Source organism: Urtica dioica, chromosome 2 (assembly GCF_054948205.1).
Source record: "Urtica dioica subsp. dioica isolate 48M chromosome 2, U.dioica_male_clone48M_v1_H2, whole genome shotgun sequence".
In the NCBI taxonomy this organism is placed as follows: domain Eukaryota; kingdom Viridiplantae; phylum Streptophyta; class Magnoliopsida; order Rosales; family Urticaceae; genus Urtica; species Urtica dioica.
In genome coordinates this window covers 45,209,790-45,233,807 of record NC_142757.1, presented here as the reverse complement: position 1 = coordinate 45,233,807, position 24,018 = coordinate 45,209,790, and the positions used below count along the sequence as shown (strand labels likewise).

At 36.4% G+C, this 24,018-nt stretch overlaps 4 protein-coding genes across 4 annotated transcripts; all 4 read left to right on the top strand.

The window, feature by feature from the left end:
* The first annotated feature begins 2,089 nt into the window (after nucleotides 1-2,089).
* On the top strand, nucleotides 2,090-3,111 carry LOC149404970 (uncharacterized). Its single transcript, XM_089603340.1, has 2 exons — nucleotides 2,090-2,449; nucleotides 2,521-3,111. Exons 1-2 carry the CDS (start codon nucleotides 2,090-2,092, stop codon nucleotides 3,109-3,111), a joined length of 951 nt encoding a protein of 316 aa, XP_089459466.1.
* A 4,959-nt stretch (nucleotides 3,112-8,070) lies between these two features.
* On the top strand, nucleotides 8,071-8,959 carry LOC149404969 (putative invertase inhibitor). Its single transcript, XM_089606707.1, has one exon. The coding sequence runs from the start codon at nucleotides 8,118-8,120 to the stop codon at nucleotides 8,700-8,702; it is 585 nt and encodes a 194-aa protein (XP_089462833.1). The 5' UTR covers nucleotides 8,071-8,117; the 3' UTR covers nucleotides 8,703-8,959.
* A 2,014-nt stretch (nucleotides 8,960-10,973) lies between these two features.
* Nucleotides 10,974-14,800, top strand: LOC149404968 (ras-related protein RABH1b). The gene is made up of 6 exons (XM_089606705.1): nucleotides 10,974-11,285; nucleotides 12,369-12,439; nucleotides 12,635-12,723; nucleotides 13,061-13,172; nucleotides 13,482-13,572; nucleotides 14,225-14,800. The coding sequence occupies exons 1-6, from the start codon at nucleotides 11,169-11,171 to the stop codon at nucleotides 14,369-14,371; spliced, it is 627 nt and encodes a 208-aa protein (XP_089462831.1). The 5' UTR covers nucleotides 10,974-11,168; the 3' UTR covers nucleotides 14,372-14,800.
* A 5,263-nt stretch (nucleotides 14,801-20,063) lies between these two features.
* Nucleotides 20,064-22,235, top strand: EMB1025 (Pentatricopeptide repeat (PPR) superfamily protein). Its single transcript, XM_089607207.1, has one exon. It carries the CDS (start codon nucleotides 20,125-20,127, stop codon nucleotides 22,126-22,128), a length of 2,004 nt encoding a protein of 667 aa, XP_089463333.1. The 5' UTR covers nucleotides 20,064-20,124; the 3' UTR covers nucleotides 22,129-22,235.
* Nucleotides 22,236-24,018: the final 1,783 nt, after the last annotated feature.

Sequence of the window (24,018 nt, the reverse complement as noted above, 5' to 3'; positions counted from 1 at the left end):
TTCCTTCACTTTGCTTCACATTGGTAAATCTCGTTTCTCTGCTTCGCCGTTCAACTTTGGTTGTTGGAACGGTTTTGGATATGATGTTTTAATTGAATATGTATTGTTTTTTTTTTCATGCCTTGCTGTGAATAGTATAAAAAACTTAAATGGTTTCCATGGTCTGAACTTAAAAAAGAGTTTGGTGGAAACTTATTATTGTACATAAAAATCCACTTCTGGATGACGTTTTAACTTATTTATTTCTCTGCTAAGTGATGAATTTGTTGTAGTCAATACAGCAATGTGGAATGTGTTTCTTTACGAATAAGTCTCGTTGCTTGACCATTGTTCCTCGAATGTGTTTCCCTTTAAGAACAGTGATAAAGATGAACATGTGTGTTTGCTTATTTGTGTAATTATTTGTTGTAAATTTCTCAGAATATCAATGTGAATCGTTAAGGAAAATATCAATAACCAATAATGTTGTTCTACTTATTGTAGGATAATGGCTCGATTATCTTTTGTTCAAAGACAAATAATGAGAAAGAAGGAGATAATGACTCTTTATTCACAATGGTTGAATATTTTGCGTAGTGTTGAGTGGTTCTTAAAGTTGCGGGAAACAATGATAAAAGATTATATCACAACCAACTCTCTTAGACGGAAACTTTATTTCCTCGACATAGCTACCAATAGAAAGATTGTTTATGAACTAGTTTACGAGAATGATAACACGTGTCATGACCAACTTAGATTGAATAGGGAAACCTTCACAAATCTATGTATATTGCTTGAAACTAGGGGTGGACTAAAAGCATATAAGTATGTACAAGTCGATGAGCAAGTGGCTATGTTTTTGCATATATTGGCTCATCATGTTAAGAATAGAGTAATCAAGTTTCAATTTATGAGATCCGGGGAGACGGTTAGTAAGTACTTTCACAATGTTCTACATGCGATTATTCGATTACATGGAGAGTTGTTGAAAAAACCCGAACCTATATTGGAGAATTCAATCGATGAGAGGTGGAAGTGGTTTAAGGTATTCATCTTTTTAATTTCAACCTGGTTTCCTATCCATACATATTGTAGCTAACTTATATTGTAACTTCATTTGTGTAGAATTGTTTAGGAGCATTAGATGGGACATATATTAAAGTGAGAGTTCCTGTGATAGAAAGACCAAGATATCGTACTCGTAAAGGTGATGTAGCAACAAATGTCTTAGGTGTGTGCTCACATGATATGCAATTTATATACGTATTACCCGAATGGGAGGGATCAGCGGCCGATGGTAGAGTTTTACGTGATGCAATACGTAGGAGAAATGGTTTACAAGTTCCAAATGGTATGTCAATGATCATACATAGTTTATAGTATTCACTATCGGTCGAAACACCTTATATACCATAAAATTTTGTTCTCTAGGTCAATATTACCTTGTAGATGCCGGCTATACTAATGGTCCAGGATTTCTCGCTCCATTTCGAGGTCAACGCTACCACCTAACCGTGTGGAGAGAAGGGCCTCAACCAAACAGTCCTCAAGAATATTTCAATATGAAGCATTCATCGGCTAGAAATGTCATCGAAAGGTGTTTCGGAGCCATTAAGAATCGTTGGGCAATTCTTAGGAGTCCTTCTTTTTATCCAATAAAGACTCAAAATCGTATCATATTGGCGTGTTGTCTACTACACAACTTTATTCGAAGAGAAATGCCGGATGATATTCCAAGTGAGGAGATTGATATGGAAGAAGATAATATTCAAGATGAAGAAAATATTGATGATGACTTGATAACAAACATTGAGCCATCGGAAGAATGGACGACATGGAGAAATAATTTTGCTAATGAGATGTACAACGAGTGGAGAGCACGTATATGAGTGGATTGATAATGACTTAATTGTATTTATAATTATTACACTAGTATTTATAAGTTTGCTACTGTTTTGTTTTGCTATATGGTGTTTTGCATATGAATTTTTCATATATTACATTTGATATGTTTTTTTTTCTAAATGAATTGAATCTGTTTTTAAATGCTTGCATTTGATTTGTTTGTAGACAGGTTTCTTTATGTGTTGTTTACGTATTTATGGTGTTGATGGATAGGATGACAAGTTCAAAAGTAAGAGGTCCTGGTCAAAATAAGAGGTTTTGGACCGAAGAAGAAGATAAAGCCTTGATTGACTCCTTGTTGGAGTTACACGATGAAGGAAAGTACAATGCCAAAGGAAATTTTAAAGCTGGACACTTGAAAGCTCTTGAAATAAAACTGCATAAGAAGATACCCGGGTGTGACTTAGAAGCTAATCCGAGCATTGGATCAAGGTTGAAGGCGTTGAAATCTTACTTTCAAGTCGTTCATGAAATGTTGACTGGACCTAATTGCAGTGGATTCGGCTGGGACTCGGAAACGCAAACAGTTACGGCCGACAAACCCGTATGGGATGCATATCTCCAGGTACTACTGTTTGTGGAATTTATAATGGTGTTATCTTAGTAACTTATTAATTTTAAATAAAAAAAAAACAGAGTCACAAGGACGCAGCTCAATTTCGATACAAGCCTTTCCCATATTATGATGTTCTCAGCTTGATTTATGGCAAAGATCGTGCTACTGGAAAACATTCAGAGGGTCCAACAGATGTGGTTGAGGAATTAGATAAACATGGAAAAGAAACTAGCAAAGAGAATGATGTTGACGACCATATGGAAGGTGATTTTGTTGACAGTGCTGATAATGTGCAAGGCATGAATGAAGCTCAATCTATGCATCGATCTAGTACACCTCAATCCGAAGGTTCATCTAAGTCGTCTAAGAAAAAGAGAAAATTTTCAGAAAGAGAAGATATGTGTGAAGCCTTGAAAGAATCATCTTTGATAATTGCACAAGTCATTGACAAAACATCTACTCGTTTGAGTAAAGCTATTGGGGAAGACATGAATGAGAAACATATGAACCTTGGTAAAGAATTGGAGAAGAATACGACTATTTCAAGAATGGAGCGTCATAAGGTAGCTCGTATGATTATGCAAGACAATGCTCTAGTTTCGTACTTTTTTAGCATTGCAGACGAAGATAAAGATGAATGGGCGAGAGGTCTTCTTGCTGGAGATTTATGAAACTGATAGTGAAGTTTAAACCTTGGTCGATTTTGGTAAATGAAGTCTGATCGATAGACAATATCATGAATTAGATTAGTATGGTTTTGTGGATCTCATAGACTTATTTTGATACACTATGAAGAAGTTGGATGATTATATATTTATTGTAATTATTGTAACTTATTTTGGTACACTGGTATGATTTTGTAACACATATTTTGAGCTAATATACAAGTATGTACAATATATTTTGCATCTTTACAAGTATATATTTAATATACATTGTAGTTATTCTCAGATTTATCTTATTTTTGGCAACCTAAACATCCCTGCAGTCTAAATACGTTTGGTAAACATGGATACAAATTTCAAGAGGTTCTGCATCTTTTTTTTTTTTTTTTTTTTATATATATACAATTTTTATTTACAAGGGTCGCGGCGCGAGGTAGTCCTTCTCGGGAGGTCGCGTTCCGCGCTTGACGCTCGGGGATTTTTGACGCTGAAATTCTTCGACCTCGCGGCGCGCGGTCTGTGGGTCGCGGCGTGATGTAAACACTCCCACATCCTCACGGAACGCGCCAGTTGCTCGGAGATGACTCGGGATGCTTTTCCAAACCTCGCGGCGCGCGCTAGGCGGGTAATATTGTAAAAAATTATTTAATTCCATTCTATTCCAATAATAACCAAACATGTTATTGTATATTCAATCAGTTATTCCAATATGCTTACCAAACAAAATAATCAAGTTTTGATTATCATTCTATTCTTTCTCTATTCCATTCTCATTCTCATTCCCATTACACCAGTTCAACCAAACATACCCTAAGTACTCAATAAGGGCTCAGTTTGTAGAGGATACAGGTTAAGATGCACATAAGCTCATCTCTATTACCACAAGCGCACCATCGCCCAACAAAAGTTCCTTCCCAAACTTTTACGTATGATAAAAATCTATGTATTGAATGAAGAGCTACAATTTTTGTAACCGAGCTCATTGAGACATTTTCTAACGTTTTATAACACCAATCTTGTCGTCAACACGCTTTGATGTGCATTTACTTGCCATCATAATTCAAGAGTTTTGTCCAAAAACATTTAAAATTGTGCCTATAAGAGATTGTAGGCGTCTCTCATTCGAACACACAGAGAATCCAAGTGTTTTAAACCTTCCTCTCTTCCTTTAAAAATTGTGTTGTTTTCTTGTAGTCCCCCAGTGGGTTCTGCACAGTTTTATTCGTCGAAGTCGAGCTGTATGGTGCAAAACTCGTCCTATTCGTCGTTGTTTTATGGGAAGTTGTTCCTTACTGTCTACCTCGACACCCATCAGAGAGCAATTAATATGACTTAAAGAAAATTGTACAAGAATCCCCGACGTTTTCCTTTGCGTCGACTTACTTTTATACTAGTTGAGATTCATTTTCGGTTATATATATGTACGTGTATATATATACATGTACATATATATAACCGTGACAAGTCGTTCATTAACTACGCCAACTTGTGACCAAATTTTTTTTCGATAAACAAAGCTATAAACGATCCACCGTCGTGACTTACTTTACTTTACTTACTCACTTATAAACACACAATATGAAATAAAACGTTTATTGAAAGTAAGGCCCATCAGGTCAAAATAGCCCATATACCAAGTCTTGGCGATATGGAGTCGCTCGTCAGTCAACCCGCCATTGTATCTACCTATCTTACACACATTCCTCACCTGTATCACAAAAAGAAGTGAGCTAACGCCTAGTAAACAGAAACAATGCATATGCTGTGATTTTCATTTTCAAACTCATATCATACAATTTCTCATCTTTTCTCATTTGAAAACTCTTTTTAATCGCGCGTGTGGTATGTGTTAGTCTCCACTTTGGCTATTCTCGCATCGTGAGGGCACTCCCACTCACGTGCTCTAATCATGAAAGGCACCCTCATCCCATGAACTTAGGACTAACCCCCAATCCCCTTACTCAGGAGTCAGTGCGGATGATTCCGTGAGCATCGTGAGGGCACTCCCACTCACGAGCGCCATTCATGAAAGACATTTTCATCTCATGAACCTCTCACGAAAGGCACTCCCATTTCGTGATCCGGAACTAGCCGAGCCATGGAACCAACAACAATACTTGTTTTGAAAACCTCTTTTCTCACGTATAACCTCTTATCTCTCTTTAGATGAGATGCACTTGTATGCAAATGCAATAAATGCAACAATCACATATCATATCATGGAACAAACAACAATGCTTGTCACTCTTAAAGTCGCTTCTAAATGTCATATAGAAGCGACTTTTTGATCTTTAGAGCTGACTTTTGTCGCTTCTAAAGGTCTTTTTTGTAGTAGTGATAACACATCGTTTTTGTGATACAGTTGAAATATTTCTACTCACCTGGTTCACAACTAGACCACAAAGTTCTACTCCGACTCTTAAGAGCGAACACCCGTCATTTCATACTCATTGCTAATCCCTTGACACAATGTCCGCACTCGCACAACTACAACTGTGTTGGACGAGAGACATGTGGAGCGTGGAGTGGATTAGGAAAAATATTCCTTGTTACACTAAATAGCAAACTCAAGAGATCTTGAAGATACTTGAATCCGTTGTTAGAGATGCTTAATCATAAGTTGTGCTCAATAACTTGACCTATTACATTATCTATAGAATTTGGTTCCCCAGTCGAGAATCTAAATGTCTCGTAGAGTTTAAACGCCGATTTCCTCTTTGCCTTCCACCAACGACTCGTCGAATCTCGTGCGTGACGATTACTGTTAATATCAATATATCTTCTTTGTAACCCGCTCTGTTTCTCCGCGAATCCTCGGCGAGAATATTCTCTACCACGTCCTTCGTGTTTGAATCCTTACTCTCGACATAAATCAAACGACCTCTTGGCGATTCTCATCCTCTTCGTCGGGTCCTTGTTCCACTCGCACAACTATCTCTCTCTCTCTCTCTCTCTCTCTCTCTCTCTTAGCATGCCTCTCTCTCTCTCTCTCTCTCTCTCTCTCTCTCTCTCTCGTACATGCTCTCTCTCCTTTCCTTCATTATTTCATTAACTCGGCCTTCTTCCATCTTCTTCGTTATTTATTTTATGCGTGTGTCGCATTTTTTATTTCATTTATTCGTTCGTATCAAATAAGGAAGAAGAGAGTCGGTTATGTAAAGGGATAAGGCTGAATGGAATTTCAAAAATGGCAGTTGAATCCTTCTATAATTACTCATTAAATTCCTCATTTTTCCGATGCTTCTAACTTCCTCCACAAAACAATCATTTCTATTTTTTATTGTTGTAAATGAGTCCCTTTCCTTTTATTTACGTTCCGGGAGATGAAAAATACGACCAAAAAATTAACTGGATAATTTTTCATAAATCTCCTTCACGTAGAAATAATTTAAGGTCATTCGAATTTATTTTCACTTTCACGGTCTTTCATAACTTCTCGAAAATATTTTAAAACTTCATCGACCTGAAATTCCATTCTCGGTTTTTTCTCATCCTTTAGCGAAAATCCTTTACTTGATTTAATTTATTTCAAATATATTAAAGGCGTTCTAAAATATTTATTCGCTTCGAGAATTTCCTTAACTCTCGAGAACTCATCGAAATCTTCTTCCGATAAATTTCACTTACTCGAGATGAACTCGAAATTTTCCTTGAAGTTATTCTAAAACGTCCCTTCAACTTTAAATATATATATTTTTTTTCCCTTGGCTTTCATCTTTCGTGTGGGAGCTTCAAATTGATTGTCTCTCTCAAGATTGAAATTCTATTGTTACACTCGATTGTTCTTAGAACCTTATTTCGAGACGGATGATTTATCATACACGTCATACAAAAGTCGATATATTACAGTTGTGAAGCCAAAGTTGGGTTCTGGCGGATGGAAATATAGGGACCAACAATCAGTGCAAATAAACTCTTATAGTGGTGGACAAATCACAAGCCTATATATAAAAATGAGACTTTACCTACGCACGAAACCAATAGAACTACTTTTTGAAGGAATACTTACATGCGATAAAAGGATGGCAAATTGAATAGACATAGACAACATCAAATAACAAATTGGAACCGGAAAATGAAAATTTCAACGATCTCTATATCTTTTAAAAGCTTTTGTGGCTAAAAATTTATTGGCACATTATGTCTTCCCTATAAGAGTCGACAATGCTTATTCCTCTTGTTCCATTGTTTGTTTCGGGAAAAAAACAGTTGAGACTTTTTCCTTATTTTGTAGGGGGAGAAAAGTACATCTTATAGGTAGTGACGATTAAAGGAAATTTACTAGTTCATTTTATTAATTCGATCTCTTACGTTTTCTCTTGGTATATTCAAGAAACTAATTGCTTATTATAGAAATGATTGTTTTGCGTAACAAAATCGACTTGTCAAAAGAAACCAAGAAATATGACAAATGACACGAAATTCTAATATATATAGGATTTTAGCAAAAAGTCTATGTATTCGTAATGGTTAAATATTATTATTTTCTGTTTATCCTCCTGAATTTTTATTTTGACCATTTAGGTCTTCAAAATAAACACAAAGTATATTTTCAACAAAATTTGTACTTTCCATATTTTATAATTAATTTGTAATGTGTATCTTTGTAATATCAATATTATATCATAAATATATTGCTAATTGAAAGAATATAAATATTTATACAATGTAGTTTCTCGTATATCTTTTCTTATGCAACATATCTAATAAATAAGTAGTTATATTGTTAAAATAAACTTAAAAGTTAGTTATATATTTTAAAATGTCAAATGCTACGAACAGATGTAGGATCAAAAATAAAAAATTAAGTGAGCGTATCCTTAAAAAAAAAAAAAAAAATTAAGTGGACCAATGGCGAAAAAAAGAGTTTAAACTTTAAAGCTAAAGTACAAAATAAAAAAAATAAAAAAAATCTTCATATATAAATACCTCCAGGTGATCTTAAAAACCCAATCACAACAAAAAGGCTTTTTAAACATTATGCTCTAAAGAGTACGTGGTGTGTTGGAATCATGGAATTTCCATTCTCTCTATTTCTACTCATTCTCTTCTCACTCCCAAAGTGCTCTATAAGCATAAATTCCGACCTAATCCACCAATCCTGCCAAAAAGTCGCGAAAACCGACCCTAACTTGAGCTACAAGTTTTGCGTCGATGCCCTAGAATCCGATCCCAAGAGCGAAAATGCAACGAGCATCGAAGATCTCGCTCTCGTCTCCATCGACCTAACGATCTCCAACGCGACCAAAATACGTTCCTTTGTCTCAAAAATCTTGAAAGGAGAAAAACCGCCGGTTTTGGCCGACCCTCGCGCTAGGCTTTGCTTGAAGGATTGCCTCCAAATCTACTCCGATGCGATTTACGATCTTCACAAGGCGAGACAAAACTTTCGGGCTAGGGATTTTGCGAGCGTGGGCGTGGAAATCAGCGCGGCCATGGACGCTCCTTCGACGTGCGAGGACGGGTTTGGGGAAACGAAAGGTAGACCTGTCTCTCCTTTGACTTTGGTCAACCAAGCTTTCTTCCAATGGACCGCCATTTCTCTTTCGTTCAGCATCATGAGTGATCCAAGTAATAATAATAATAATAATATATAAATGACGAAAATAAAACTATGTGCTTTTTATAGTTAGCACATGTGAGTATTGTGAGTTATTATTTTGTTTGGTGTTGAAACGACTTAATGTGTGTTCTTGAAGGGATTAATTACTAAACATGGAAATTATATACCCAAGGACATTAAGAACATGCTGTGTATGTTCGTTAATCATATTCATATGCGTTCAAGCATATTTCGTATAATTAAAAAAAAAAAGGTATATCGTGTATTATTTCGATACGTGTAGTGTGTATTATTTTATTATTTATCATACGACGGTGCCCCGTAAGATTATTTTTTGTGATTTTTGGAAAAGGGAAAAGAAACTCATTTATAAGAAAACAAACGAAAAGTACGTAACAGATACTATGGGTTGTAAAGTCATTATAGATGTATTTCTGGTAGAATCAAGGAAGAAAAAACAAAAGGAAATCGCATATCAATGAATCATGTGAATTTATTCGGTGTTATTTGAGCCGATAATGTTGATATATTATTAGACTATTGTTGAAGATCCTAAAATCGTGACCTGAATATTCTGATACAATTACTGGGAATGTTACGCAATTATACCCTATTGTTCAGATCCTACATTAATATCCCCATTATTTGATTAACGTTAGTCGTCTCATGGTATATAATTACTAAGAGATAAATTGTAAAAAAAAAAAGTATCTCACTAGACATTTGGATAAAAAATAAATTAAAATAGACTTTTCATACATAGATTTATTATACATAAATTTTAAAAGGGGAGAATATTAGTACAATTTTTATATTTCTAATTCTTGTTGAATAGATCAAATTACAATTCTAGAAACTTGAGTTCAATTAAGAATAGAGTTAAACTGAGGTGTTTGAAGTGAATGCAAATGATGTTTGGATAGAAGGATATACAACCAATAATCCCGACTTCGGAAAGTTTTAGCACGATGATAGATAAAACAATATATTATTTGCTTTAATGTAATCAAATGAAAGCATTCATATGGTTCAAACGTGTGTCGAATTTCGATAGTGAAGTATCAATAATGTATAAATATGGATATCGACGCATCACTGCTTATTAGACACAATATTTCCATTTTGATGAGTGAGCTTGATAAAAAAATTGGACCAAAAGTTCATTTTTGACGAGTGAGCTAAATCAATCAAGACGAAGAGACCTCCAAAGAGAACCTCGAACCTGCATGTAAATAAATCTATCAAGGGCTACGCAAAAGAACTCTACAAAGGGGATATTATGTTGTTAGAGATGTAACTAAACAACAAAATACAAAAACAAATCCGTAGAAGAAGACATAGTTTCATGTTGAGAATGAGCCACCAACGAGTTAAAGCGAAAAACATGACCCTGCAAACGTATGCCTGTCCCAACATCGCGAGTGATATGAATAAATTGTAATTGCTAACTTTCGACACATCCATATATCGAGAATGCAACCACGAGCAAAATGAGTAACTTCCGTGCTTTTTGTATAAATATCAAATCACATTCAAAGAGTCACCCGAGCTTCCTTTCTCTGTACATCGTTGCTCTCGTCTCCTCCGTTGCCTAGACGAGTGCATCCTACAAATGTGTTCATATAAACATGTCGCTCCGACCTCAGATAAGACAAGCTCTTTAACTTAAAGTTTACATAGCGTTGCTTCCATGCTCTAAATATGTTTTCGGATCTCCAAATGCTTCTTTTTCCCGACAAATATCCAATTCTCAAACACGCCCCTCTAAATTAGTGTGACAGACTCTAAAGAGTGAAGATTAATAAAAAAAGCGAATTTAAATTTATGCGAGGGGGAAACGACAAGTCACAAGACAAAAGAATTTACATAATTAAATTGAGCTAATAAATTGTTAAATTAGCATTAAATTAAAGAGAAATTGCCCAATTTATCACAAATTTCATAACATTTTTCCACTTTCTACCAAAAGACTAATTTGACCAAAAATACCACCATCTATGTCAACAATGTTGACATCTATTTTTGCCCTTTACTATTAGATGTCAACATTGTTGACATATCGGTGACATTGGGCTAAATTAGTTTTTTGATGGAAAGTGGGAAATGTTATGAAATTGATGATAAATGGAGCAATTTCTCTAAATTAAAATCTCTCATTCAAATCTCAATTCTAATGATAAATTAAAACATTTATTGAATCTTCAACTCAATTCAATTCAGTTTATTCGTCAGGTTTATTTATACTAAAAAACCATATTTTATTTAAACAGTATCTTGTAATTATTTTCATCTTCTCCAATGAAAAAATAAAAATAATCAAAAGAAAGAGAGCCCCTATAGTCCCAAGTCCCAACTCTATATATCTCTCTCTACCCAAAAAGGCAAAAGAAACGTCGTTGCGATCAACGCTAAGCGAAACTCTGATCTACGCGTTATATTAAAATTATAATTATACCTTGAACGAATTTCTTCTTCCTCTTCTTCGGATCCGCTAAAAAAAATGGCACCAGTCTCAGCTCTGGCCAAATACAAGCTCGTCTTTCTCGGAGACCAGTCCGTCGGCAAAACCAGCATCATCACTCGCTTCATGTACGACAAATTCGACAACACTTACCAGGTTATTCCGCTTCTCTTTTTTATGTTTATTTTTCAGATCTTAACTCGTTTTAGGATGCTTTCTTTCGATTCCCTGCTCGTTTTCCTCGGATCGGTTCTTTCGTTGTTGTTGATCTGCTTGTTTTAAGGTTCTGGCTTGCTTTGGATTTCGGATCGTTTGATTTTTGAAAATTTGAAGGAAACGATACGAATTGGGTTTTTGGGTTTTTCGAGAGATCATATGAGCTCAACAAGTCTTTGTCATTCGAGATTTAATTGTAATGAGATAGATTTTGATTATATGATGCCGTGGAATATGGTCATTGATTCTAGATCATCATTGTTTATTTTTCTTCATTTTAGTAATGGCTAATTACTAAGATTTGATCCAAATCAACTAAATATTGGTGTTTTATAGGCTTTCCCAACATGATTTGCAGGGAAAAAAATAAAAAAAAGTATTATGAATCGGATCATCAAGGAGTTGAGACCTTGATCTTGTTTATGGACCAGTAGCAAGGTGTTCTTCAGATACATAGCTAACTTGCATAAATAAATAAATAAATGAATAATCAATCTTGGTGAAGCAACTTCAATTAAGAAGAAACAGTCTCACGTGCGGTTTAAAATTGGGTTTGATAGTTAAGATCATCACTCTAACGCGAAATGATAGATGTGAAATACTAGATAACACATACCTGCTCAAGCGTTGGGATTGTAGTGATGAGAGTTTCGGAGATGTATTATCGCCAATTGTATTATACTGATTTACCATCCAGAGGCTCGAAATGACATTTATGCTGTGGTTTAAAGTTGGAAAGATTAAGAATTTTTGTCAACATTTTCTGACAATAGCATGGAATCTAGTGACGATTTGAGCTAGAACTTATGAAGCAATTTCAATCCATCATGTAATGTAACCCACCTTTTAAAAACGTGATCCGAACATAAAAAAAATCAGTTAATATGGGATAGAGTAGCGGAAAATGTTATTTATTTTCTCTTGCTGTATGAAATATAAAGTGAAAGTTTCTGTAATTTAGAATACGAGCTTTAAGCTATTCTCATGAATTGATTTTCGTTTATTTTCCTTGTGATTGACCAGGCTACGATTGGAATAGACTTTCTGTCAAAAACCATGTACCTTGAAGACCGAACTGTTCGACTTCAACTATGGTAAGATTGTTGGCAATCAATGATTTGTCTTGTGAAGAAATTACTTTGTAGGAAATTTTCTTCCCCGCAATGCCAACTTGATTATTTTAAGAAATACTATGGAGTTTTTAAGCTTATACAATTTTAGTCATATTGTCCTATTTATTACTGGGTTATCTTCATATGTTCCATCGCTTTTACATGATTTGACTTCAGGGATACAGCTGGTCAGGAAAGATTCAGAAGTCTCATTCCGAGCTACATTAGAGATTCGTCCGTTGCGGTCATTGTTTATGATGTCGCAAGTAAGGCAACTCTGAATATATATATATATATATAATAATAATAATAATAATAATAATTTTATTGTTATCATGTGAGACTAATAATTGTCCCCTGCACTTAAAATTGTATACCCCATTTTGTAGAAACAATTATGAATTGAATAGATTTCATGTTGTCAGTCTGGTTATGTTCTAATTCCGACTTTCCGTTAAAAAACAAATTTTTTTAAAAATAAAATAAAAGAGAAATACCGATTTGTTAAATTCGAGGACTTCTTATTCATTGGGGTCCCTTATTTTGCTTCTTTTTTATCTAGCCATTCTTACATATTTTCTCTTCATTCTTTTGGTTTCACAGGCCGCCAATCGTTTTTGAACACTTCAAAGTGGATAGAAGAGGTTCGCAGTGAGAGGGGTAGTGATGTCATTATCGTGCTTGTCGGAAACAAGACCGACCTTGTTGAAAAGAGGTAAATACTGATCTATATGAATTGATGGTGGAAGATTGACCGACTTATTTGATAATCTCCTGTGTGGGTTCAACGCGAGCGCTTTGATTTTCATCTCAGTTTGTGAGGATTGAAAACATATATTTGAATTCTCTCCTGTTCAATTTTTATGAATGCTTCACTGTTATTGCATCTAATAGCTTTGAGGTGTTAAAATAAATTCAAGTTTACTCTACGCAGAAAATAAATCCCAAAATATTATTGCCCTTGATTTCGTCCAGGAGATTCAACATTTTTTTTTGTGATAATTATATGACCATGATGTAACAGGCAAGTGTCAATCGAGGAAGGAGAAGCCAAAGCTCGAGAGCTTAATGTCATGTTCATTGAAACTAGTGCCAAGGCAGGATTTAACATAAAGGTAAATTTTCACTTCCGTAGTCCATATTCTCTACTTCCACGTCCTTAGCGAGCGATTTAGCATATTGTAGTTGATTGGTAAACATTCGTCAATCAGCCTAAATGATTAGATTACTGGAGAAACAACCTCTTGGAAATTTCCTTGTACTTCGTACTTGTTTCACTCTTCTCTTAGCTTTCGTTTGTAATGTTTCTGAGAAGGTAAAATGCACAGAACTTTGGCTCTAACTCAAATGCCCATCAACGGTTAATTTTTATTCCTATTTTTTTTTCACTGCAAGTAAAAGGCTTCTTTTTTTTTTGTTTTGTTTTTTTGTTTTTTGTTTTTTAGACTCTTGCTTTTTTCTGTTGGCAGTGATTTTTTCTGCTTTAACATATGTGTACCTAGGTAAAGCTGTGTGGTTTAGGTTAATTTCGGTTAACCTATCCAATTAATTTTTTTGTAAACCAAAAATTTAAATTGAAATTAACAGATTTATATTCTATTATTATTTATAACCCAAAAGAAACAAAAAAAAATTGTTTCTCTTTTTTTAATTCAGTTGATTCGGAAAATTTTTATTTAAAAATTAATTGAGGATAATTTTGATCATTTGAAAAACAGCTGAAAAAAAATAAAGAAATGTTTAACAAGAGTTCATCTTTACATGTAGGCACTGTTTCGGAAAATCGCTGCTGCTTTGCCTGGAATGGAAACCCTTTCGTCTACAAAGCAAGAGGACATGGTCGATGTGAACCTGAAGTCGACAAGTGGCAGTGGATCTCAATCCCAACCTCAGGCCGGTGGGTGTTCTTGCTGATGAGCCATTGCCGTCTTTGCAAAGTTTTTGCTCCAATCTCTCGTTCTCGCTCGGCTTTTCAACCTTGTTCGCGTCGGATCTGTAAAGCGTTTTTTACTACATTTTCTGTTGGGAGAGTGAAGAAAGCAACACACAACTGATTGATTGGAGAGGAGCTAGGAATAGAGGGAGCGAGAGAGAGAGACAGAGAATTAATATCAGGGATAGTCTCGTCTTGATAATTTATTTTTCTTTTGTTTTGTTTTGTTTTATTTTATAAAATAGGTTTGGTCTTTTTGAACCTTTGTGATGAAATTATGAGTGGGGGTTTCTATTTCGCTTGAAGTGTATTTTATTAGGATTCTTATCATCTATTATTGGCTAGACATCTGATATCGTAGACATTTATAGAGATTGTATAATAAAATTTATAAAAGTAATCGTTCACAATCAGGTGAAATTATTATTATTATTATTATATTGTTTTTCTAATATTTGTTCTCATTTATGACTGGGAGAATGAATGCATATACAAAGTAAATCGAGATACCATTGCATAAAAAAGAAGTCTGTCATATTTTGGTATACATTTGAACTTCTTGATTTACGCAAAATCGAAAAATCGAACTTAAAAAATGAGAAAAAAGGTAATTGAAATATCATTTTCTATGAAAAATCAATACGTCGATTAAAAACCGAATGTAAATAATATTACAGAATATATTAAAAAAAAAATATACATATGATATATACACGCATATATTTTTCAATTTTTATATCGCATATATTTTTCAATTTATATATATATATATAAAGAAAATACATTGGGTATATAACTTTTAATTATGAAATAATTGTATGTATACATATATATATATATATATATATATATATATATATAGCAACATATATATACATACATATTGTATGTATATATTATCTCTATAAAATATACGTAACCTATAATATACTTGTTTTTACTATCCTATAATGGTATACTAGATTACTAGTACGGTTTATATAGTTATATATTTGGAATAATGATTGACTTTTCGGAGGAACCGGACGGGAACCGGCGAACCGGAGAAGACCGGGAGGATAAGGACATACACCGTTTTCGTGTCTAGAACCAAGTCGAACCGGACCGGGTTCCTTTGAACCGGTTCCCGAGATTAATATAAAGGATTTGTTCTTCATTTCAGGGAAACCTAGCTTCCCGAGTCTGAGACCCTCAGATTTTCGTGTCCTCTAGCGTAAGTTTGCTCATATCCCGCTCTAGTTTTGCGATTTCCGTCATCTCGTCATCACAGTGCTTCCCGCCGGATCCCGTTCTTCACAGGCTAAGTTTGTTCATTTTCTGGGGTTTTCGAGAGGTACTGACGAGGATTTCTGAAATTTGGGGATTTTTTTTCAATTTTTTCATAATTTTGTGTTTTAATCCTAGAATATGATGATGAATTGATTATTATAATGATGAATTGATGATTATAGTCATAATTATGTTGAATTTAAATTAATTTAGGGATGAATTGATGATTGTGATGGTGATTATGTTGAATTAAAATTAATTTGATGATGAATTGATGATTGTGATCATTATGCTGAATTAAAATTAATTTGATGATGAATTGATGATTGTGATGGTGAATATGTGGAATTGAAATGATTATCATGATGAAGTATGGCGTCCGACCCGACACAGAAGTATTGCGACCCCGTTGAAGGGGAGAGGAACTGGAGTACGTTTGCTTTGATCCACACAAAGCAAAGGAACCGTTTGACGCACTCAACGCTCGACAAGCTTGTTTTTGCAAGCTACAACATGAAGTTGAGCTTGAGAGACGAAATAACGAGGTATGCGGAGGAAATAGAACCTCTCGATCCTCTTGATATCATTGAAAGGGCTTTTGATAGGCCAGGTGTTGGATCAATCTGGTCCACATGGATGGTGCTGGCAACTTGCCCGATCCTTTGGGCAGAATCTCATGCTCGGGCAAAAGTAATAAACGTCAAGCAAATTTTGAGTGAGGAAGTCGGAGTTGATACCCGTGATCATGATTCCAGTGATAGTGGTAATGACTGCATTTACTCTCGTCTTTACTGTTTCAATACTTATGGTTCGAACAATTGTGTGTGACAGGGGCATGTGGATGTGGAGGCTATCAATATAGAAGTGGTGGGTCGTCACAGGGGGCAGCAGGTCACCACACGGGGGTGGTGAGTTTCAATATGTGGGTGGTAGCGGCGGGGAGTAATCAAGGGACTGAGGATCTCAATACGGTGGCGGCGAGGAACATTACGGGGATGGGCCCTTTAATCCGTTCCTTTTTGCTCCGGGAAGTGGAGGAAATCACGACGGGAACCAAATAGGTATGAACGATGCGATGTCAATGTCGGGTAGTAATGACGTTGATATGTTGACTTATGAATTTGGATTGTTCTCTCTTACACCCGGCGGGTCTGAGACTAATTATCCACTGCAAATGGCGTCATACGACCTTTACGAGAACCAGTCTTACTCTTCTTACCCTTACGTCCCCATCCCTGTCCCCGTCCCCGTAATACCCGTAATCTCAGTGGAGGACACACATGAGACGTACAGTGACTACAGTCAAACCCCTTTCACACGTTGGGAGGCCGGATATTGTCCGTACTCACGGCCTATTAGTCTTAGTCAGGAGACCTACGATTATAACTTCCATACGTGGATGGACACATATTCTAGTTCCATGACGTGGTATCAATATAACATGATGGTGAATTATCAACCACGGCGCACATCTAGGCCGCACAGATCTCAACCCTTGAGACACTCCACTTATAATCAATGTATTTTGTCGTACTTGTTGTAATAAATTTATACTCTACTTATGACACTTTTTGTTTTACAACTCAATTTATGTTTGGTATGAACATTTGAAGTTTGAAAAATATGAAAAGTATGTTTCTTTTTTTAAAATATTTGTCTGAATAACCCTCGGTTTCTCCTCGTAAGCGGTTTACCTCTAAAATTGAAGTTCCCGGTACAGTAACGGTAACTGTAGGGCGAATCTTGATTTTGAATCATAATAAATCATATTGTTTTTTTCTATGTACTTTTTGGCCATTGCTTTTTTCAAGAAAGCATTCATTAATCAACGTCCTACCTATCTATCTACACCCCTAACTAGACCAATCTCTTTTATCTTCTTAGGACATACTTCTTCCCATCGTCTTCGTCTCTCTCCTCTAAAACTCCTTCCTTCTCCATAGTCCAAAGCCATTAAAACCACCATTTTATAAATATAGGTTTTAATTTATAAAATCGAAGTCGAACTCGCCGAAAATCTTCGATTGTCTCCGCCTTTTATCACGTTTACCAACAAAAGCGCGGTGAAACGAAAACGACGAGGACGATTTTTGCCAAAACTCTCCGACATTCGAATGATCTCCACTGTGTCTGGAGCGTTCCCTTGTCTCCGGGTTTCCACGACGTGCGACAAAAATGAGGTTCTGCTCTCGAAACGAAACGAAAACTTTTGGTCGCTTTTAAGCCGTACGACATGTCGTTTCTCCGAAAGCCGAACGATAGGTTGTTTCTCCGACAGCAGAACGACATACGACAACAAAATAAGAAAATATGTGTTCGTCAACCGTCAATCCACTGGCAATGGCCGATGCCGGAGAATTTCGCCGAATTTCATCGGCGTTTTGAACCATGGTATGATTATCATTGTATTTAAACTTTTGTTTCTTTCAATTTCATATTTTAAAAGTGAAATGGGCTAAATTCTTGTCTTGGATTCTCAACAATAGGTTACGTGGAGGGTTAGGATAGTCAAATGAGTATAATCTGAATGAGCTAGGTCCTTTTTTTTTGGGTCTTCTTTACATGTATTTATATAAAAAAAATACAACTGTTATAATCATAATTATTGAAAGTCCAGATGCACTGTTTAACCTGTCTAGTTAGATGTTGTTAGGAACAACTAAAAGAACAACTGATCACAAATAATATAAGCAAGTAAGAACATCAAGAGTGGTAACCAAGTTCGGCCTCAACTACCTACTCTGGGGGGATTTGAATCCCAGTGAAAAGAATACCTCCACTAGATAATAGAATGAGTACAGATGAGAATACAATGGATGATCACCTTCCACTATTCTTAACTCCAAGCTATTTCTATGAAGTTACTAACCTAGGCTCCCCCTAGATTTGAGCTCCCCTCACTTTTCACACTTACACTCTCACAGTGTTTCACTTCATTACAATAACACCAACAACAACAACAACAACAATAAAAGGTAAGATTTGTCTTCGCCGATAACAATCAAAACCTCACATAAAAACCCACATTCTTTCTTTTGAAAGGATGATTTCGGCGTGTAAAGTCATGTGTTGCCCTACCTAGGGTAAAACATTCTCCTTTTATAAGAGACAACAAAAGAGAATGTCCTGAAAACGGACACCAGGACAGATGGCACACATCAGGACAATGACAGACAAAAAGCTGTCAGGAAGGCCACGTCGAGTTCTGGCAAAAAGGGGCGAAAGATGTTACGTGTAATGCCAAAGACAACACTAGAAACAGAAGAGTTGTCTGAACCAAAACGCTAACTTCAATGTAACAACAATTATGAATATTAACGTCCATATCTACATTAAATTCTTGATATGAAACCTCTTCCTATTTATTACATCAATTACGTAGCCATCACTAATAAATTATTAAGCTAATTTTATGATCAGCTCGTCATCGAGCTAACCAGGTTTGCTTCGTTTCTTCACATATTTTTGTTTGGGCTTTTGATATGAGGCCTTAATCAATATACCTTTTAAGAGGATGAAGTCTAACCCCAACAAATTATGAAACTCATGAAAATAACTAGAAGTTATTTATTTTTTTTTTTAATTTTTTTTATGAAACTATATATGTATGCAAAATTTAAAATATTTTCAAATTATGTGCATTTTTATCAATTACTCTTAAAATTAATTTTTTTTTTAATATTATTACATGGGATGCTAGATGGTCATATTCAGTCTCTCCATCACCTTGTAAGATAGTTAAAAGGAGCCACGAGGGTGTCAAATTAGCCCCAAAGCTCTTTCTAATTAGCAACTCTAATGTTATTTTAATAAGTTAACCAAGCTTTATAATTATTATAGATTAGCCCACTTTTTATGTGATTCATTTACAAGTTGTAATTTCTATTTAAAAAAAGGTTTGCACAAACATTAGCCTCATGTTTCACCAATTCACCCGTAGTATTTTCTTTCAAAAAGTGTACAGAACTCGACTTAATTTTACAGGGACTAGTTTGAACGAAATTTTAAGTGAGTGTGCAAAAGCGAGAATAACCTCCACAAATTGGCAGCTTTTTCCGAGTTTTAAATATACCATTTGTGCTTACATAGTTCAAAAAAAAAAAAAAAAAAAACAGCTCGAGCGCAACCCATTCCGTTCCCCGCCGCCCCGCCCAACAGCCTCTTCAAATCCGTTCGCCGCCGCTAAAGAGTTCTCTCTTTCTCTCTCCGATTTCCGGTCGGCTATCGCCGCCGCGAATTTCTCTTATCGCCGGAGCGTCCCCAATAGCGCAGCGTATAGCTAGACGCGCCTCGAGGTCAAAATTTTTCAAACTAGTTTTTTTTACATGGCATGACTGTTTATAATTTTTCTGCCCTTTTTGTGGATTATAAACTTACATTTACATTACATTGTCTGTTAGATTGCCAGACAGAAAATTTTCAAAAAAAGAAAAATTGGAGTTGAAGAGGTTCTTCCAAACTCTCGATGTTAAAATGCTCACTCGGCTACTCGATGCGGCGGAGATATTCGCTCAGAGAAGGTCTAGTTAAGCCAAGGATTTCTTCAATCCCATGTAAGTCACACAACAAGCCTCTGATTCATTCCAGCGCAGACCCCGAAAACAAAGTCCTTCAGAGTGACAACGAGCACGAAGAAAGTGGCGAAAAGGATCAACCTTTCTGTGCAGAGATATTCAAGGAGGCTCCAAAATCGGGTTCCTACACGACCGGAGACCTGACTTTCTATTCCCTCATTCAGAACTATGCCAATTTGGGCGATTTCGATTCGCTGGAGAAGCTGTTCGACCGAATCAGCCACGAGAAAAGGATCGTCGTGGAGAGCAATTTCATCGTCGTGTTCAAAGCTTATGGTAGAGCTCATTTGCCTGGAAAAGCCGTCGAGTTGTTTCAATCTATGTCGGAAAGATTCGAGTGCACGCGAACGGTTCGTTCTTTCAATTCGGTTCTCAACGTCATCGTCCAAGAACGCCAGTTTTCTCGCGCGTTGGAGTTCTATTCGGACGTAATCGTCGATTCCAAGTTCTCAGGTATCACCCCGAACGTCCTCTCTTACAATCTGATCATCAAAGTCCTGTGTAGGCTGGGATTAGTGGACAGAGCAATCGAAGTGTTCAGAGAAATCCCTCAGAAGAATTTGAGCCCCGATGCGTACACGTACTCGACGCTGATGGACGGGCTGTGCAAAGACGAGAGAATCGACGAGGCGGTCTCTCTGCTGGACGAGATGCAGATCGACGGTTGTTCTCCGAGCTCGGTGACGTTCAACGTCCTGATAGGTGCCTTGTGCAGGAAGAAAGACTTGGGCCGAGCCGCGAAGCTCGTCGACGACATGATCATCAAGGGCTGTGTCCCGAACGAGTCGACCTACAACACGCTCGTCCACGGGCTGTGTCTCAAGGGAAAATTGGAGAAAGCTCTCAGCCTCGTGGATCGGATGGTGATCGATAATTGCGTTCCTAACGATATCACGTACGGGACAATCGTCGACGGGTTCGTGAAGCAGGGAAAATCGTCCGACGGGGCGAGATTGTTGGCTTCCATGGAGGAAAGAGGGCGTCGATTGAATGGGTATTTTTATTCTTCGGTTATTAGCGGGCTTTTCAAGGAGAGAAAGCACGAAGAGGCGATGGAGCTTTGGAACGACATGATTAGCAAAGGACACAAACCGAATGTAGTCGTGTACAGTGCGTTTTTAGATGGGTTATGTCGATCGGGGAATCCGGGTAAAGCCGAGGAACTTCTCTCGGAGATGGTGAGTAAGGGTATCGAACCGAACGCTTACGCTTACAGCTCGTTGATGAAAGGTTTCTTCGAGGCCGGAGAGGGTCACAGAGCGATTCTCGTGTGGAAAGACATGGCGGCGAAGAAAGTCCCTTGCAACGAGGTTTGTTACAGCGTTTTGATCCGCGGTTTGTGCGACGACGGGAAGCTCAGAGAGGCGATGATGATGTGGCGGCAGATGCTCGGGAGAGGGATAAAACCCGACGTCGTGGCTTACACTTCGATGATCCACGGCCTCTGTCGATCCGGGCTGGTCGAGCCGGGAGTGAAGCTTTTCCACGAGATGCTCTGCCTCGGGCCCGAATCTCGACCCGACGTTATAACCTACCACGTTCTCATGGACGCCTTTTGCAAGATCGGGAGCGTTTCTCGGGCCGTCGATCTCTTGAACGGGATGATCGACCGAGGCTGCGATCCCAACTCGGCGACGTGCGACGTGTTCCTGAGAGCCTTGGGAGAGAAGCTCGAGCCTCCTCGGGACGGGAGGGACTTTTTGGACGAGCTCGCGGCTCGGCTTCTGAGGCGCGATCGGGTCTCGGTCTCGGGCGCTTCGACGGTCGTGGAATTCATGTTGAGTAGGCTCTTGCCTCCGAAGCCCTCCACGTGGGCACGGCTGGTCGAGAGGCTTTGCAGTCCGGAAAAGGTTCGGAGATCGATCGATAAGTGCCGGCTAAACCTGTATTGCTAGCTTGTTGAAGCTATATAATGAAAATGTAGTTGTAGCGTAGCATTGTTATGAACTCGTGATTTGGTGAGGAAATAAATGAAATTTTCGGGGCATTTCCGATTTTTTTTCTTGAATTATTTAAGATTTTTTTTTGGGGGAATTGATTCAATCCTCTATTCTCAAAACCCGAACCCGAAGACTATAATCATCAAAGAGGTTCGGAGTCTCAGCGGCCACGAATGTCGGTTGGTGATGGTATTAAAATAATACCATCAAATTCTTTGGACAGAGTTGGATAAGGTACTCTTTTTCTTAACAGAAAATTAGAAAAATAGTCCACTTAATCGTTTGACGTTGCTAAATAGGCAACGTTTGGTAAATCTTAGGTAAATAACCGTAAATAATGACGTGGTGTAATATATGGAGGTGGTTATTTATCTAAGATTTACGTCTATAAATACATGAAAATGATTATTTATTTAAGATTTACCAAACGTTGGCTATTTAGTAATATCAAACGTTTAAATTGGTTATTTTCCTAATGAACCCTTTTCTTAATTCGTGATTTTAATAATTTATTTCTTTGGCATTTATCAACAATTAATATCATCATTCAAATGATTCTCATCTGAACCAATTTAACTTGGAATATTTCCTTGCAGCGTTTTTCTTCTGGATCATCATCAAGCTTTGTATTTGTCGATAATCACTCGTGTCATGTGATATTGCCAATGGCTGTAGTCTTACATGGTTCTAGAGATGGATAAAGTTTTCCTAGCTTTTGAGTTTCTTCCTCTTCTTTCTTTCTTCCTTTTTTTTTTTTTTTTTTTTTTTTTTTTTTTTTTTTAATTTGAATTCATTGCTAGTTTGAAAAGTCTATATTTTGCCAATAGATCTTGAAATGGTGATTGTTGGTTTTTTTGAAGAAACAACCTCGAGGAGAATCTAGTGTAGTTTTGAGTTCTTTTGCGAGTGTTTGACATTAGAATAATGCATGTTTAATATCTATGAACTTGAGAAGAACAAACTGCTTCTGAAGTTTTGTTTATGTTTTCTATAGTGCTGAATTACCGACTTTTATTTTACATAAAATTAGGAAAATAGTCAAATTTAAATGTTTGACATTGTTAAATAACCAACGTTTTGTAAATTTTACGTAAATAACGAATTAGATGACGTGGACTAATTAGGGTATTATATGCATTCATGATTTGCCCCTCTTTTTATTTTTGGAATATTAATTTAAATTTCAAATTTTAATATCGCTCTATTTAAAAAAATTCAATGTTGATTCCGTTTTTTAAATTTCAAATAAAATCCCTATTTTATTGCAACAAAATAGGGAATTAAGTGATTCATTAATAACAAAATATTATATGCCCAACAAAATTCTTATTTGTATCGGTTTATTTTTGTATCTTTTTCAAATTTCAAGTGCTGTTTTTTGAGGTACGTTGTTTTTTTAGCACCATTTTAGGATTTGAATTTCTTTTAGTATAGCTTTAATATTTCTTTGATGCAGTTTCACAATGGCTAGGTTTTCTCTAATGGAATCGGGTGTGTTCTTCGTTTTGTCTCTGTTCTATTCGTTTTAGTATGATTATGGGATTTACATATATTTATCGTCGTCTTTTTTATTTTGGTATGTTGTAGTTAAGCTATTTGAACGCCAATGGCTGGAAAATCATTGTTCATCGTCATCAAATGTAAATACAGATTGTAATCAATCCGATTTACATGCTCTTATTATTGATGACTTAGATTTGAAGAATTTTCCTACGAATTTTGATGTTAATGTCAACAATGTATTTATGTGGAAGGATGTTCTTGTTTATGCTATGAGTATGATTGCACTTCGCAATAATTTCGAATTCAGGGCTCAAAGATCAAGCAAAACACGATATAGTATTG